The sequence below is a fragment of the Nanorana parkeri genome, unplaced genomic scaffold (assembly GCF_000935625.1).
Source record: "Nanorana parkeri isolate BGI_ZX_2015 unplaced genomic scaffold, ASM93562v1 scaffold239, whole genome shotgun sequence".
Lineage (NCBI taxonomy): Eukaryota > Metazoa > Chordata > Amphibia > Anura > Dicroglossidae > Nanorana > Nanorana parkeri.
The window spans coordinates 302,708-319,026 of NW_017306507.1; the positions used below are offsets into that span (position 1 = coordinate 302,708).

General features: G+C 40.1%; 1 protein-coding gene across 1 annotated transcript in view; it reads left to right on the forward strand.

Moving 5' to 3' along the window:
• ZDHHC21 (zinc finger DHHC-type containing 21) overlaps positions 1–16,319 on the forward strand; it is a 44,342-nt gene that overhangs the window by 25,255 nt on the left and 2,768 nt on the right. The window contains exons 5-7 of the mRNA XM_018556482.1: positions 760–898; positions 7,449–7,565; positions 14,973–15,016. Of these exons, the coding sequence (XP_018411984.1) occupies positions 760–898; positions 7,449–7,565; positions 14,973–15,016 (300 nt within the window). The remainder of the gene's footprint in view (positions 1–759; positions 899–7,448; positions 7,566–14,972; positions 15,017–16,319) is intronic.

The following is a 16,319-nucleotide window of genomic DNA, read 5'->3' on the forward strand; positions in this document are numbered from 1 at the left end:
GAGAGAGTAGAAACAGCCAGGGGAGAGAGCAAGGAGAGACAGCCAAGAGAGGGAAGAGAGACAGCCAGGAGAGAAAACGAGGAATGATACCCAGGAGAGAGAGCGCAAGGAAAGATGGCCAGGAGGATGAGCAAGGAGAGAGAGAGTGAGAAAAGACAGACAGGAGGATGATCAAGGAGAGACAGCCAGGAGAGAGAGAGAGAGCGAGGGAGATTTTTTTTTCATTGGTAGATCTCATGTAGCTCATCATTTCAAAAGTAGATCTTAACACACAAAATTGTGGGCACCCCTGCAGTAGATGGGAAGAAAACCAAAATAAAACATTTGAAGTAGATTGGACTCCGAACCACATGCATAGTCGGTGAGTATGACACCAGATCTTGGCAGGGAGCAATGGCATCAATTAGTTTGTAAAGGTTAATTCACAGCTCTAATTTTACTCTTTGAAGCTTCCAACGAAATGCTACTTTTACACAAGATCTGTCCTCCTCAGTCTGCCTAGAATAAATATAGCTCTATATACAGATCTAATGGGGTTGTAGAAACAAAAACTTGGATTGGAGGGGGCTAAAATTGCGTTTAAGCCCAGGAAAAAAAAAAGAATTTGCATCAACAAAACCTTTTTAATTGTATAACGTTTCCTGACTACTCTGAATCATCTTCCCTATGAGAATTGAAGAGTATCGTTTCACCAGCAGTTTGTATAAGATCTTATGTATCATCAATTTATTTCCAGGAGTTTTTCTGTGTCTTCCACAGGATAAACAACTGTGTTGGAGAAGACAATCACTGGCTGTTCCTCCAGCTCTGCTTTTACACTCAGCTCCTTAGTGGTTACACTCTCATTCTGGATTTCTGCCACTACTACTATTTTATGCCTTTAAAATCCATTAACTGGGTAGGAAACCTTTTCATATCATACTACTTATAAATATAGAATAGTTTTTTTTTTTTCTATCAATGACAAACATTTAAAGCCATTTCTTTGATCAAATGTTTACACTGCTTGGACCAGCTGACAACATGAGCATAGATATTTAGATATACCTACTTCAGGAGTCATGTGTGGTCATGCATTAACATCCGCACTCGGCATTCAGCCCTGCTAGGTCTCTGCCACCAGAGATCTCAGTTGCATGTCTTTGCAGATATCTGTAAAAGCCACATAACCTGCAAGGAGCTTCCGCAACATGTCATTCTACTACAGTTTAAGAGAGTACCGATATTGGAAAATGGAGAGAGATGCTGAAAGTGTACAGTATGTCTGGGCAAATATATATTCAGTGTATCTGTGCAATACATTCACATTTCCCCAAGCTTTAAATTTAAGTAGAGGCGAACTGGTAACACTGCTTGTGATCTCAGTGCGGCAGAAGCACTGAAGTTTTGTTAGCTCAAACAGAACGTTGGGGTCAAACTGGATGTCTAGCACATCGAAAGGTATTTTCCTGTGCTTGCAGATAATTTAAAGAGATAAACATTGGGACATATGCATGTATTGTATGGTTACCAATATGTACAGTATCTTGTGATGCTAAAAGTGTGGGGGGATAAATAAAAAAAATCAGTACTGTGCCAACAAGCGAGGGAAAATTGTATACCCTATCCAAAAAGGGCAAGATGTATGTTTTGTATGAAGGTTTATTTTTAGAATGACAAGATAAATGAGGATGCCTGAGACAAATTCATGTACCTGTCAGAAACCGGTACATGAATTTGTCGCATGGGGGGTTAGTACTGAGGCTAGAGTGTCACAGGCAATCTATCCTCCATGCATGATGTTAATATGAAGAAGTAACTTGCACTCCAGCTCAAGTTCAGTCAATATTTTATTGACCTCTGTGGTGTGACAACATGGCAACGTTTCGGAACCCGTTTGGTCCCTTCATCAGCCAAACAAAGAGTGACTTTGTTTACCTGATGAAGGGATCAAACGGGTTCCGAAACATCGCCATATTATCACACCACAGAGGTCAATAAAATATTGACTGAACTTGAGCTGGAGTGCGAGTGACCTCTTCATATTGATACTGATTTGCGGAGGCATCTGGCACCCATCTGATACTTGAGGGTATTATCCGGTCAGGTTTGTGATGAGTTTCTTTTGATTACTGCTCCATGCATGTTAGGCTCCCCAGGCCAGACATTGTCCTTGGTTGCTGTGATGCTTTTGGCAGCACAGTGTCTTTTGGTTGCTATGATTCTGTCAGCTGCATAGCACCATTTGGTTATTACGGTGCTGTGCGGCCGACAGTGTCATAGCATTCAAGGTTGCTGTGTCCTCGGCAGCATCATAGGAACCAAGAAGGCTGTGCAACCCACAGAGCAAAAGCAACCTGTTCCGGGTAGGGGGCCTGTTACTCAAAAATGACATTGTTCTTACTTGCCTCCATTTATCTCATCTCCCATCTGCTGGTGTATGTTAATGAACTTGTCACAGCCATAGCGACATATTAGTAAAGGGTTGTAAACCAGAACTACTTGTCGCACCTGTCGGAAAAAGCAAAGAACCTATTACAAAGCCTACATGAATTTGGCGCTACACCCTTCCAACAATAGCATCATAAATCTTTCATGACAACATTATTGAATTGCCCCATAATTCCTCATATCTGTGCTTGTTCTTAGTCACCGACTCCGCATCAGCATATTGGCAACCATTGTTTTCAGAAAGAAAGGCTATGTATCTTTGCACAGTTTTAATGTAGTTCAGATCTATGGGCTGAATTTTGCATTCAGGGGTAGAATATCCCTGTTGGTCTATTTTTATGCACAGGGAGGAATATCATGCTAATGATTTTGTAACCGCTACTAAGTCTCTTCCATTAAAGTTGAAGAATGCCGACTCACTGGAGCTGCTGTAACAGTGGTGCCAACAGTTTTTTGTAGCGGACTTGCTTAGTGATTGATCTTTGGCAGCGTTTAGCTATGTATTCATGCTCCTGTCAATGGATTGTAGCTGAATTGCCAGTTACAGTCATTTTATAGTTGTAGCCAAAAATTGGTCACTGTTTAATGAGTAAGCATAATGCTGACCGTTCTGGTTCTATGGCAGGAGAGACCAATAACCTCTACAAATTGTAGTTGTTACTTAATGCTCTCTTCCATTTTTCTCATTTAGTTTATAGAGATTGCCTTTGTGTAGAACAACAAAAATGTTTAGTGCTGCAACATTATAAGATGCCTGACAGGACTGCGGGAGCTGCAATTGCTGACTATTTCTTAAAGCTGAACTGCGGGAGACCCTTACCCTTGCTCTGGATCCTCCTTCCTGATGCAAGAGTTACTCCTTGTTTTTCATAGGGAATGTTAAAGAAGGTGATATACTTGACTTTCTGCAGACTTTTTCTCCTCTCTGTGTGACTGGTCCCCCCCAAGCCTCTTCCCTATGCTGCCTTGCTTTCTAAATGCTCTTTCTAAGCTCCTGTGTATAATCCCTTTATATAACTATTCATTTAGTGTTCTGAGTGAAAATTGAACAGCAGAGGGCAATATTGTATTATCCGTCTCAGTCATTTTACCTCTGGAGATATCTCTTATGTAAAACAATGCAGACTTTGAGGGTTTTTAAGATTGAATTTCTATTGTATGCTGTATCTGTTTTTACTTGTTACTTTTTGGCCTCAAAGGATACCATACATTTTGCCGCTTTTCAAGGGCTGGCAGATTGTTTTTTGTTGAAAAAATGTTTTGTGAATGATTGATTCATTCAGTGCCAGTAACTGTATCCCATTAACTTGTATCTAAAGCAAAACCTTTATAGGATAGTGTGGGAAGGGTTAAAACCACTCACAGTTTTAATTTTTTTTTGCAATCTGTGTTCCATTTTCCTTTTTTAGTTCCTTAAGTTTTCTTCAACAGTCGTCACTTAAACTAGTGTCGCCATTGGGAGATTTCGATTAATTCCTGACCCAATGACACCTTAAAATTTCAGATTTCTCCACTTTCTGCCCTGGCAAAAAGAGAAAGGGTAAATCTCCCCAATGAGGACTCGGACAGCAAATAAAAACTTGACACAGATTTTAAACCCTCACCACTTTATCTCCATCACTAAATGTACCTGTAAACACTACAATTGGTATGGAATCAGATAATGGCTATCAAACGGTTATGGGTACACTTACCTGTTGTGTATTGATCACCAATAAGGGGTACATCAGTCTGGTGCCCAGGATTTTGAAATTCTGTATCAAGTTGATTTAGGAGGTTGCTGTAGTGTTCTTCAGTAAGTACTGCCAGCTTAAATCATACAAAAAACACAACTGCCTACAATGCCAATATTCACTTAAGGTCTTGCAATTAGGTCGATCAGATAGGCAGCCCAATGGCCAATTAAAGGAGCATGTACGGCAGGCTGACAACAATGCTACTAATTAATTGTGATGCAGTGGCTTGTCGTTGTCAGCTTGAAACAAGAAGTGCTGTTACTGGCAGAATCTCCAGGAAACTTTGCAACAGATTCACAAAAACAATTGGCTCAATGAAACTGTATACACTAAGACCTTGGTTCTCAACTGGTGGGTTGTGACCCAAAAGTGGGTTGCGACCCTGTGTTCAGTGGATTGCAGAAACGTCACCAGCACACCAAATCCTTATAGGATCAAAGTTCGTAGATTTTATTGCAAACTCATGTCAGTTACACAAGCGCTTTCGGGGCCACACAGGGTCCCTTCATCAGGCATAGCAATAGACTGTGTTCAGTGGGCCCCCGTGTGCCTTCCACTTTTCTAGGTGAGAGGCTCCTCCAGCCTCCCCCTAGCACAGCACTGTCAGTTCTTGTGCCAAGCAGCCATTCAAAATATGCTGCCTGGTGCCGAGTGTCAGCTTGAGGTATGGTGTGCTCCATCCATATCTGCAGTGCTTGTACAGCTCCCTCGCTCGTCCTGTAGAGGTGCCTGGACCGTTGTGATGTAACATACTGGCTCTCGACACCTATACAGGGCGTGCAAGGGAGCTGTACAAGCAATGCACATATGGATGGAGCTCCATCACAGTACAGCAGCCCACACTGGACCCCAGGCTAAGGATCCACTCCAGTTCTCATAAGGTAGGGAGACTGGGTGGATCTTAAAAAAAGAACAAACGTTTTTGTTTTTTATTTGCAGTGTGTGTGTGTGTGTGTGTGTGTGTGTGTGTGTGAGATTGTGTCTGTGGTTGTGTGTTTTTGAGGGCCCATTCACACTAGTACAGTGCGTTAATCGCACAGTCCCATACGATTAGCGCACTGTACTTCGCAATCGCACCTACCACGCGTTTATGTGTGAAAAGTGCATTGCCATTCATTTGAATGGCACCCCAAATGCACCTCCCACCCACAGTTCTATTGAACGCATCGGAACACGCAGTACCGCAATGCTGTGCGTTCCATTGCAGTGCAACTTGGGTCACGACTTAATGACCAAGGACAAATGTGGGACCTGATGTTACACAGTTTGAGAACCACTGCACTAAGACATGGTGCCAAACAAGCTGACCCATAGATTTACAGGTCTATTCACAAAAGGGTGAAGAGTTTGGAGAAGGCAGGAGAAGTGAACAATCTAGGACAACATAGCTGAACTGGAAAAATTCTCCAATTCAGCTCACTTTCCAGTTCAGCTATGTTATCCTAGATTTTTCACTTCTCCTGCCTCCTCCAAACTCTTCACCCTTTTGTGAATAACCCTGTTAGTATTTACATACACTTTAACTTTTTTCTATATTTATGACTTACTGATTTTTATGGCAAACCTTGAGTGTGGACCTAGTCTACAATAATTGTTTCATGCATGGGGAGGTTATAGTGTGCAAATCTATATTCCTTGAAATGAATCTAGGAAATCAATCTTTAATTACCACCAGAGGGGATGGAAAGTCCATAATCACAATGACTTCATCTAGCTGTGTGTTGGATGTTATGTTGGAAAGTCTGCTCTGCACGGCTATTTGGTTACCTACCCAAACAAGCCTGGCTCCTACAATCTGGAAGAATGTGTCTTCCTTGTACTGACTGTTGCAATGATTTTTATATAGGGTGTCTCATTCGTAGCTTTGCCATACATTTTGCCGCAGCTTCCAGCAAAGGCGTAAAGCAGACACAAAACTCCTACATGCTGCATTTTTTCATGATGCTTATGCAATAATAAAGCTTGGGTTCATCATGAGATGATATTCATTTGTTAAAGTAGCGTAAAAGCAAGTTGAGTTGTGTTTGCATGGTAAATTACTCTATATAATTGTACATATATTAGAATTTGCATGACATTAATTTCCACTTTTTTGCTGCGTTACCACATCTGGCATATTATCAACTTTTAACATACAAGGAACAAAAGAACAAAATGTAATCGGCTTACAAAGATAGCGAGCCAGCACTGGAGCTGTCCGCACGTGCCATCAAAGCTTAATTTCACACATTTACCTGACACACAGACATCTTCGTCAGAGAGTTACTTGGCAAGTGCATTGGATCTTTTCTGGCAACGTAAATTGGGTAGAGATAAACTGTACAGCATGATTATATAAGCATTGTAGATAATTACACACCACTTGCCATAATGCATGTGATTAATGGTATTAGGGCAGAACTTGGATCAACATTGGTTCAGAAAATTAAACCTATATAACAAAAAAAATGAATTTATAGTCTAAACCTATTCCTATATATATTCTAGGCCTTACTGTGTATGTCTGTGAACAGCCTTGATTTCAGACGCAGCATTCCCTAGAAGCCGCCTTATTTCTAGGATGTAGAGATCGTTTTCAGGATTCATGCCCTTTGCCTCTTGCACATGTGTAAAATTGTTTTGAATATTGTTCTAAGAACGAGAGGTTTCACTAAATCCGGGTTTTCCATATTTATTCTCCCCATTTCATGTCCCTCGGTAATAAATGCCCTGCTCTGTATCTGGTCAAATGTAATTTAATACTGCATTATGGCCACTAGATGGAGCTGGGGAACCTAGGAAGTATTTATTTTAATGCTTCTCGACTCCATCTAGTGGCCATAATGTAGTATTTTCTGAATTTTACTTTCAACTTGAAAAGGAAATATACTAAGACTGTTTTGTTTTTTGCCTCCGTTCGCCTAATATAAATGTTCACAGGGTGAATTGCTCTGCTAATTGCTTATAAATGGGGCTTAATATGGAACATAGATGCTGTAATACTGTATATATCATGCATGCTGTAATACTGTATATATCATACAAGCTCTGTCACACTATCTTAATAAAAGTGAAAAGAGTGGGTATGTTGAAAAACACTTTATTGACTCTTACAGTATACCAGAAGCGTTTGCTAGAATCAAGTAGCAGGATCTACCGGTTAAAAAGAATTCTCTTTTGTTAACTCTGAGACACCTCTTGCTAAATGCTGATATGTATGTTTTGAATGTCCATAAATATATTTTCCTAGAATTTGATTTTATATAGTGTTGCATTAATCAGTTGTTTCTTGTGTATTTGCAGGATGTGTTTGTTTTTAGACATGAGCTAGCAATGCTCAGAATATCGACTTTTATGGGCATTCTCATGTTTGGAGGCATGTGCAGCCTGTTCTATACACAGGTTGTTGGTATACTAACAGTAAGTAATTGTCTATATTGATATTCTGTTTGAGGCATAAAGACACTTTATACTTTTGGTCTTTACATTGCAGCCTTCCTCTATGTACAACAGCAAATGGTTGACAAACATCAGCATGTCATGTCAAACATGACAGCATGGGAATGAATAGCTAGGCTGCTATTGACTATTACAAATTGGAATAGCCAATAGCAGGCTGGCTACTGCACCCACCCACTGCTTCTGTCAATCAGCATAGGAGGACCTGAAGGAGAACTAATTAGTGGTCCACCGGCCGCTGTCAAAATGTTTGAACAGGGCTGGCAGCTCAATGGCTGCCGGCTTCTGACTGGCTCCTACGATCAGCAGAGGAGGACCTGAAGGAACATTAATGGTCCACCGGCTGCTGTCAAAATACTCGAACAGGAATGGCAGCTCAATGTCAGCTTCTGACCGCCTCCTTCGATGAGCTGTTCGAGGGATGCCGACCAGATAACGGCACCCACTGAGCAAATTTCGGCCGGTTCCTCAAGAAGCGGCTGAAATTTGGACAGTGTTTGTTTATTATCGGTAATATCAGTCATTTTGACCGATATTGAATAAATATGTGAATATCAGTTCCGATTTATCCATAGATCCGATAATCAGTCTTCCCCTCATAATATGCCTACCTAATACTATCGGACCTGTTGAGATTGTATCACACAGCAATATATTATAACACTTATTTACAGCACCTTTACATGATGCAAAAATAGAAGAAGGCTTTATAAGTGTTACTATTCGGCATCCTTATATTTCTTCACAGCTGCATATTAAAAGAACTATGGTTAAAATTTTTTTGGCTATAGTTCTCTTTTGGGTCACAGGTGGACATTTACTACTGTCCTTCTGTAAACTCAAAGTCCCACTATGTGCTGACAGCGTGCTTAAAGCCAGGACAGATCCCGACAATATTGCTTGACAGCTGGCTCTGCATCTCTCTGCATTGGGCTTTGCAGTTCAAAGCTACTGGGACCATGAGGCAGTGGGGCTTTGGAGATAATTTTTCCACCGCTTTTTCAAAGTGATATAAAGCTAACGCACTGATGCAAAAATGATGTTCCATATTGGCTATGTGGATGACTCCAGTGGACTTTTACAATACAGATTTTTGGTTAAAGATCATGAAAATGGTTCATTCTTTCCAAATAACCAAAACGGTACTGACAGTCTCCAGCACTGCAGTGCAGGTACCAAAATACTTTTCTGCTTTAGCTGCTGAAACCATCTGGTGCCTGCGTTGTAGTGTGCAGTCAATATGGTTTTGGTACTGCTAGATACAGTATACTGTAATGTTATATTTAAATTTTAGATTGATTTATTTAATTATTATTAAACCAAGTCTGCTAAAATTATTAGCATCAGCAGATGTCCAAATACAGACCTTTTTAGAGTTACAACTTAGCCTTGTTTCAAAATTGTGAGCTGAAGCAATACCCTTAACACATGTTTAGATTTGCAGTTGGCTTTATATGCTGTCCTGTGATTTATAGATCTCTCCAGGTAGGCCTTGATTAATTAATGGACCATAAGTCTAATCCTGGTCTCATTTATATTAATCATGTTGATAAATTAAATCTTTGGTCGGTTTGGACATTCTGTCTAAAATGTTAAGTGACTTAAAATGAAAAATGTGACACTGCTGTTTCATGTTTTATAGTAGGGTACCATGTTAGTAATATATATGGTGTGTGCTAGAATTGTAGAGAAACCTTAAACTCATTTTTTTCTGGAGTATTTTTTTTTTTTTTTTTCTTGTAATCATTTGATTGACTTTTTGGTTGACTGTTAGGATTTGTCTAAAGGTCCCTACATTACTTAAAAACATTAGAGTAGATTTGTACAGCCAAAGTTAAAGATGTCACCACAGATCTGTATACAGTGTCCATTTTCACAGGTATGTACAGTTCTTTATTGGGCAACAAGGAAAAAAAGAAGTTCTGCACAGGAAAAGTTTGTAATTCATGCTACATTTAGACTAATATCTGAGTCTCATGTAGAATAACTGTTAATTAGAAACATAGGACCTGTGTAGTCCTACCTTTTTAATGCTGCTCTTTTTTCCCCCCTCCTACTATATAAGTCTAGCAATCCATCCCTAAACCTGCACTTCATTCAACCTTTGTGCAGGCGCTTTATATTCCAATGGCCAGTCACCACTGTTTGTCCTCCCTGTGCGGGGTGACTGGACTGATATCCACATCCTTGTAGTTTTAAACGGGCACGGCTGGTAACATCACATCAGAACCACCAAGCAGACCTGCTGTTTTCATCTCCCGTGGCCTTTACTCCCCTATACATGCCCCTATAACATGACCGCATATTCAGTTAATATTAAGAAGTTGTGCCTCCCCAGGCAGCATTATAGTCTGCGAGGTGCAGGTAGACAGGGGTAAGAAGGAATTTTGATTGCTAAAAAAAATATTTCAAGTATGCAAAAAAAGTAATATTAATTCATTTATCCCTGCCAAAAATTCACCTACAAAGTCTTCCCACATAATGAATGGTGATAAACAAGCAGGTACATGTCAATAAAAACTGGCAGGAAGAACCCACCCACATCTTCTCATTATTCACAAATTGCCTGTGATTAGCTCTCTTTATACCGGCATTAGAAGTATAGAAATTGTGATGGCTTTGGTGGGACTTGTGGCAGCTAAATAGTGGGGAGGGTGCACATCAGGGCAATTTGTATAGGTGACACAGGAGGAATGTGTTAGCTGGAAATAGGGGGAAGGTGCACTGTATCACTCTGTATTGTGGTGTAATTAAATTTACTGTTGATTTAAATTTGCTTTTGTAGGAAGTTATATTCTTGCGACTATTTACATAAATATAATATTGAATGTTGGTGACATTACATATTAGGCTCAATTCACTAACATAGATTTTTACCTTCATTAGTTAACAAATTTTCTCTTTTTAAATGTTTAATATCCTCTTGGAGTGGAGTCGTGTTGGAGTGTGGTGGGTGGACCTGGACCAGAGTTGTAATATTCAGTAGAATACAAAGAAACACAGGGGCTAACATTGCTAACCTCCACTTGAAAGCTGACATTATTGCCAGTAATGCTGATCTTTTGCCTTCAGTACTGTCTGAGTTGCTGACCTGAAACAACTATACAGACCAGAAAGGTCGGTGACTCAAGTGTGTAAACCAGAGGATCAGCTTGGCAGCTAAACAACCAGCATTTTTAGAAGAAGGCAGAAATGGCATTGCCAGTTTTGTTTTCATGACGGGTTTACATTAGGTCTGCGTTTCCCAGATTATATACAAAAAATGACTGATCTCTCCACTGCAACTAAAGCACAATCTGTAGCCCTACCCTGCTAAATGAATATTTGAAAAATATGTATAGGACTATTCTGGGTGGGTGACTCCACAAATGATCTCTTCCCATCTCATGTTGCTGTATACAGCCTGCACAGGAAGATTATATGTAACCCAGATAAAGTAATTAGACTTTACCCAGGCACTTGTATGGAATGAATGGCTCTGGTAATCTTATTTCCTAAAAGTTAAAAATGCCCTTCTTCCCTCTTAACATGACCAGATGTTTTCAGTTTGACTACATCCTTCAAACAGACTAATCTGTAGCCTAATTGTAAAGGATTATCATGATTTGTTTCTGTTATGTAAATGACATAATTTCATTAGTTGGGCAGCATGTGTGAAATGAGGTCTTCATTGGTGTTTATTTTTTTTATATTCCTGTTCTAATCGTTTTCCATTAGGCTTGGCAGAGCTCATGTTGCCTTAAAGAGAATCGGTCATCAAATAAAAGAAAAAAAAAAAGTCCTACTGAAGGTATAAAGTGCAGGTTCCTAGTGGTTCTAATACCCTTTATGTGTTGTAAACAAATCGTCAGCACTTCTGATGGTACCTAAGCTTGTCCTCCCTTGTTACCTCCTGCACATTCCTGTGGGCCAGTAGGAATGCGAGGAGGTCATAAAGAGGTGGTTGACATTGCCACACTGACGTAAACAGGCATTGGGACTTCTCACAATGCAAGTTTGTCAGAATGAAGCATTGTAACTGTGTAGGAGGGTTTAGTGATCAGCACTTTGTCCTTACAGCACTGGGTTCCTGTATTAAAAACATCACCATTTGCATGAAGTTGTATATTCACCCCATGTTTGTGTAAGTTAAGGGTTAGATGACAGTTCAGGGTTAGGTAAGGGTATACATGGGTCTGGTTTTTTTTTTTGTTCAACCTGTGGGCATGGATGGATGAATCCCCGCTGTAGTGGCCGCCGGACGCTCTCTGAATGCCCTACAGAGCTTGCAGCCGAAGATTTTCCAACTCTTTTTAAACATGTTGCTGCCATCAATTTCAAAATAACCTTTTTTTTTTTTTTTTTCTTAAAACGCTTCTCTGGGGGTTCCTAGGTGACATTAGGGGTCTCGGAGACCCCTGATGTCTTCATAAAGAGGACCTGTCATGTAAATTGGCTATCTCATAGGAGGCTTCTTAGCCCCCCATGTGATTAGCAATAAAGTTGTGTTAAAAAAAAAAAGTAATGCAAAAGCTGTGTAAAAAAAAAAAGAAGCATTACACATGCAGATTTGCGTCAGGTGTGCCTATGTACAAAAACAACGATTGCGCCTATTGTGCCGCACATGTTACATATAACCATGATCGTCAGTGTGAGAGCAATCATTTTAGGGCCATTAATTACTGATAACACTAAACTGATGAGCGGTAAAAGCATTTTAAGCGTCGCCTATGGCCAATTTTCAGTGTGGTCGTTTTTTGCGATTTTGCGGGCGCACTCAATTTTAAAGCTTCACATGTTTGCTGTCTATTTACCTAACGTGACCACATCTTTTATGTTTTACCAAAAATATGACATAACGTAGGGAAACTTTTTTGTATTCCAAATGTACGGTACTTTTTTAATTATATAGTAAAAAATATACCTCCAAAAGAAAGCTCTATCTGTCCCCAAAAATGTTAACATAAATTGCAAGGCTATAGTCCGGTCATGCTGACTGGTGACATTTTTGACTGGTGAGACACCCTAACATTTTTCATGCCCTCTGTGTGTGTGTGTGTGTGTATGTATGTATGTATGTGTGTGTGTGTATATATATATATATGTGTGCCATTTACTGGCGAGAGCAACCACGTCTACTGTATATATTTTAAAAGCTAGAAAACAACATACGGACACATGGTTTAATATCATGCACATGTGCTGCAGCTGAGTGCTTCAAGAGGCCTGATTATTTAGCCTGAAAAGCATAGTAACCTGTATTAAAATTCATGTAAATGCAATAACATGCATGGAAAACACCTTCTTCAACATGCTTCTGTATACTGAGGAAAACCTCTCTAGTGTGAATAAGCTCTTAGCGTTAAAGACGTTGTCTGATTAATTGGGTCTTTATTGACTAAGTGAATGTAATGTGCTGTTAATGTGATTATCTGAAATCGCAGGTAGAATGAGTTATCTTGTTAGAAGTGGATGAGTTAAATAGGCTTTCTACATTCCTTATCATTTTCTATAAGCAGTCTTGTGTGTGAAATTTCCAGCACTGGTTGACCTCCTGCAGTGCATGACTGACTGTTTTTCATTTTATCTGTAGCCACACATTGGGGTGCTGTTGGACAGATCTCATTTGTTGCTGAGATTGTGCTAATCCTGATGTAATGAGCAACAGCATTTTGGTCTTCTGAATACTTTTATAGGTCTGGAGCTTTAATTGATTTAACTTCTGCCTAGCATTTAGCACTGGTCTTGGTGCTGTTTTTTTTTTTTTTTTTTTAATCCAGATTTTCTACAATGGTTATATTGCCATATGCTGACCTTAAATGTATTACTATAACTTATGTTCTCTGTGTAACCAAGGAGTACAGTGTGCAGGTTTTCAAGTTGTTCAAAATGCTAAGGAAGAATTTTCAAGGTGTTGCTGCTGTATACAAATCTCTGTGACTGAATAAAGCTTTAGATCTACAAATGCTAAATTATACCAGAACATCCCACCAGATTGGCCTCTAGGGTTCCAGACAGACAGACATTCGGGGCATGCTGGCACTACTGTAAAGGCTTTTGTATATGTGCATAGTCTGAGACTGCCTTTTGCATTTGAACACAGTGCTGCTCAGATGCATGCATTCAAACACAAAATGCAGAAAAAGGCTTTCCCTGCAATTCAAATGCATCTCAATAGGTCCTGCTGCCCCTAAGACAGGTCAAACACAGCATCAGAACTGTCATCCACAGCATTAAAGAAGCTGGCTTGTGAGGTATAAAAGATTATGTGCTGCTCTCTTGATTCAACTGTAAAGAGTTTTTTTTTCTGCCTTGGAAAAGAAATGCTGCACAGTCCTCCATAAAATCTCATCTCTCTCTGCTATTGCCTGTGAGCTCCACCCCATTATGGAGCTGGATTTTTGGGCTTTCCTGTTGGGGAGTTCACACCCAGCCCAGTTCCTTCCACCCCTTCGTTGAGCACTGCCCCCTCTATTGAGGGAATGTATATCTTTGTGTTCAGATAGGCACACATAACAGCAGAGGAGAGAAAGAAACAGAAATAGGAGAACAGGTCTAAGTTTAGCAGGGAGGGGGGACATGTCAGCATGCATAAAAAGCATTAAGCTCGAGCATAATCACAGCAGAAAGGGACTGCTGTGGTCATGCCTGAGCTCAGTAATGCCAGTGTGTTCAGATAGATTTGTAATTTGAGATGTCCCTTCAGCTGCAGTGTACTCCCCTCTGTTGTGATTGTGTTGGAGCTCAATACTGTTTGTGTGCTGACATGCCCCCCTCTCCCTACATGAGTTGTTGTAGCTCTGGTCCCAGGCAAGCGATTGGACCCGAAAACCAGTACTGTCAAACTCAAGTAATTGGGTATTTATTTTCTTCAGAGCTATGTGTTCGGACAGCGGTGGGGGTTAGGGGGCGCACTCTAGACAATGCTAGCTCTGAATCCAAAGCACCAATCGACACAGAAACAAAGTGCTAAATGCACTTGGGGGCAGGATGAGGAAAATAGTCTATAGTGAGAGTTCTTTAAAGTAAAGGGACTTTGCTGACCTACATTTTAAAACCAACACTCATGTATACAGGCCCTTTAGGGTTTTACTGCATAGCTAATTTCATATTACAGTTCTGATCCTCACATTTGAAAGTGACCAGATCATCACTGTGTTTGACTATTTTACTTTTAAATTCGTGTTATCCATATTTTAATGAATCCTACAATGCAAGTGTAAAGACCTTCTTTTTTTTTTTTAAACTAAATGCATAAAAGGACAACTGGTGACTTCTGTATGTGTTGTGGGTGTGTCTAAATATTATATGGTAATTTTATTTAATTTTTTGGTTCAGTCATAAGCATATATGTTTATGTTAATGTACATTTTTCTTTATTAATTTCAGGATATGACTACTATAGAAAAAATGTCCAACTGCTGTGATGAAGTGTAAGTAAAAGAATGCTTTGATTACATACATAATCCCTACGTGTTAAACAGGTTATTTTAACTAATGACAAAAAAAAGTAAAAACAGGTTTTGCCCATTCCTTCCAAAGTAATGGGCCCACCTAAGTTCCCTTTTCCCAACAGCACATACTCAAGAGAAATATCTAGTATAAGTGAACATGTCACTCACTACCCTTCCTCATGTCCAAGCACTGTTGCTTTGTGATTATACCAGCACTGTGACATGGGGTGGGGAGAGTCCTTAACACTGTAAGCTTCGACTTGAGTTTACACAGTGCATAGGCACAGCACAAGTTTACAATAAACTTGAAAAACTACTTTTATCTGTATTACCATATCTGGAACGGTTCAACAAATTTAACTTAAGGGTCCAGTATTGCCAGTGTCCCAGGTTACAAGTAACTTATTTGGCCATGGTGACAACCATTTTGAGTTCAAGCTTTTTTTCTCACTAATCTCTTCTTGTACTTTGTTGTCCACACTATTGTTTTGGAAACTGGTGGGGTTGTCGGCAGCATCCCGCTGCTATCAGGAACCAGTAGCTGCAGTTACATCTGTGTTGACAGTCACTGCTTGACATGAAACCCACAGGATCATTTGTCCGTAACCTACTAACCAGCTTAGTGAAAATGTTTAGTTCTTATAGTCTTAAGCTCATTTATGAATTCTAAATAGATGAAAAGTGTGACTGTGATCGGACGCAAGTTGGTATTCCACTATAGCAGATTAGTAAAAGCTAAAACATAATTGCTTACTAATATGTAAACCCCTCTACAGTCATGTAAGCGTGTTTTTAGTAGAAGATTTTCAACAACTGGGAAGCATGGTGGTGTAAATGTTATGATTTGGGGTTGCTCTGCTACTTCAGGGCCTGGGCAGCTCACAGTCATCAAATCAACTATACATACTGCATCAAAGTGCTTAATGAAAGACCATTTTTCCCAAAGTTGAATCAGAAAGAAGTGTTTCAACACGATGATAAAACGCACACTAGCGAATCCACCACTTAATGGTCCAAGAAGAAGTAGAGGTTAAAGAAGAACTATGGGGTTAGGGCTTTTCCCCATAGTTCTCCTTAGGGTAGCGGGAGGACACAAACTAGCGTCCTCCCGTCACCCTAAGCTCAGTATACCGTGAGCTAGAGCTCGCGGTATACTGAGACGCTGAAGCGGATCCCGACAATTATATCTGGATCCGCCCAGCTGCGTGAGTGACAGCTGGCTCTGCCTATCTAGAGGCAGAGCCAGCTGTACCCGCCCCTCCCCCGTCGCTTCCGCCCGGCA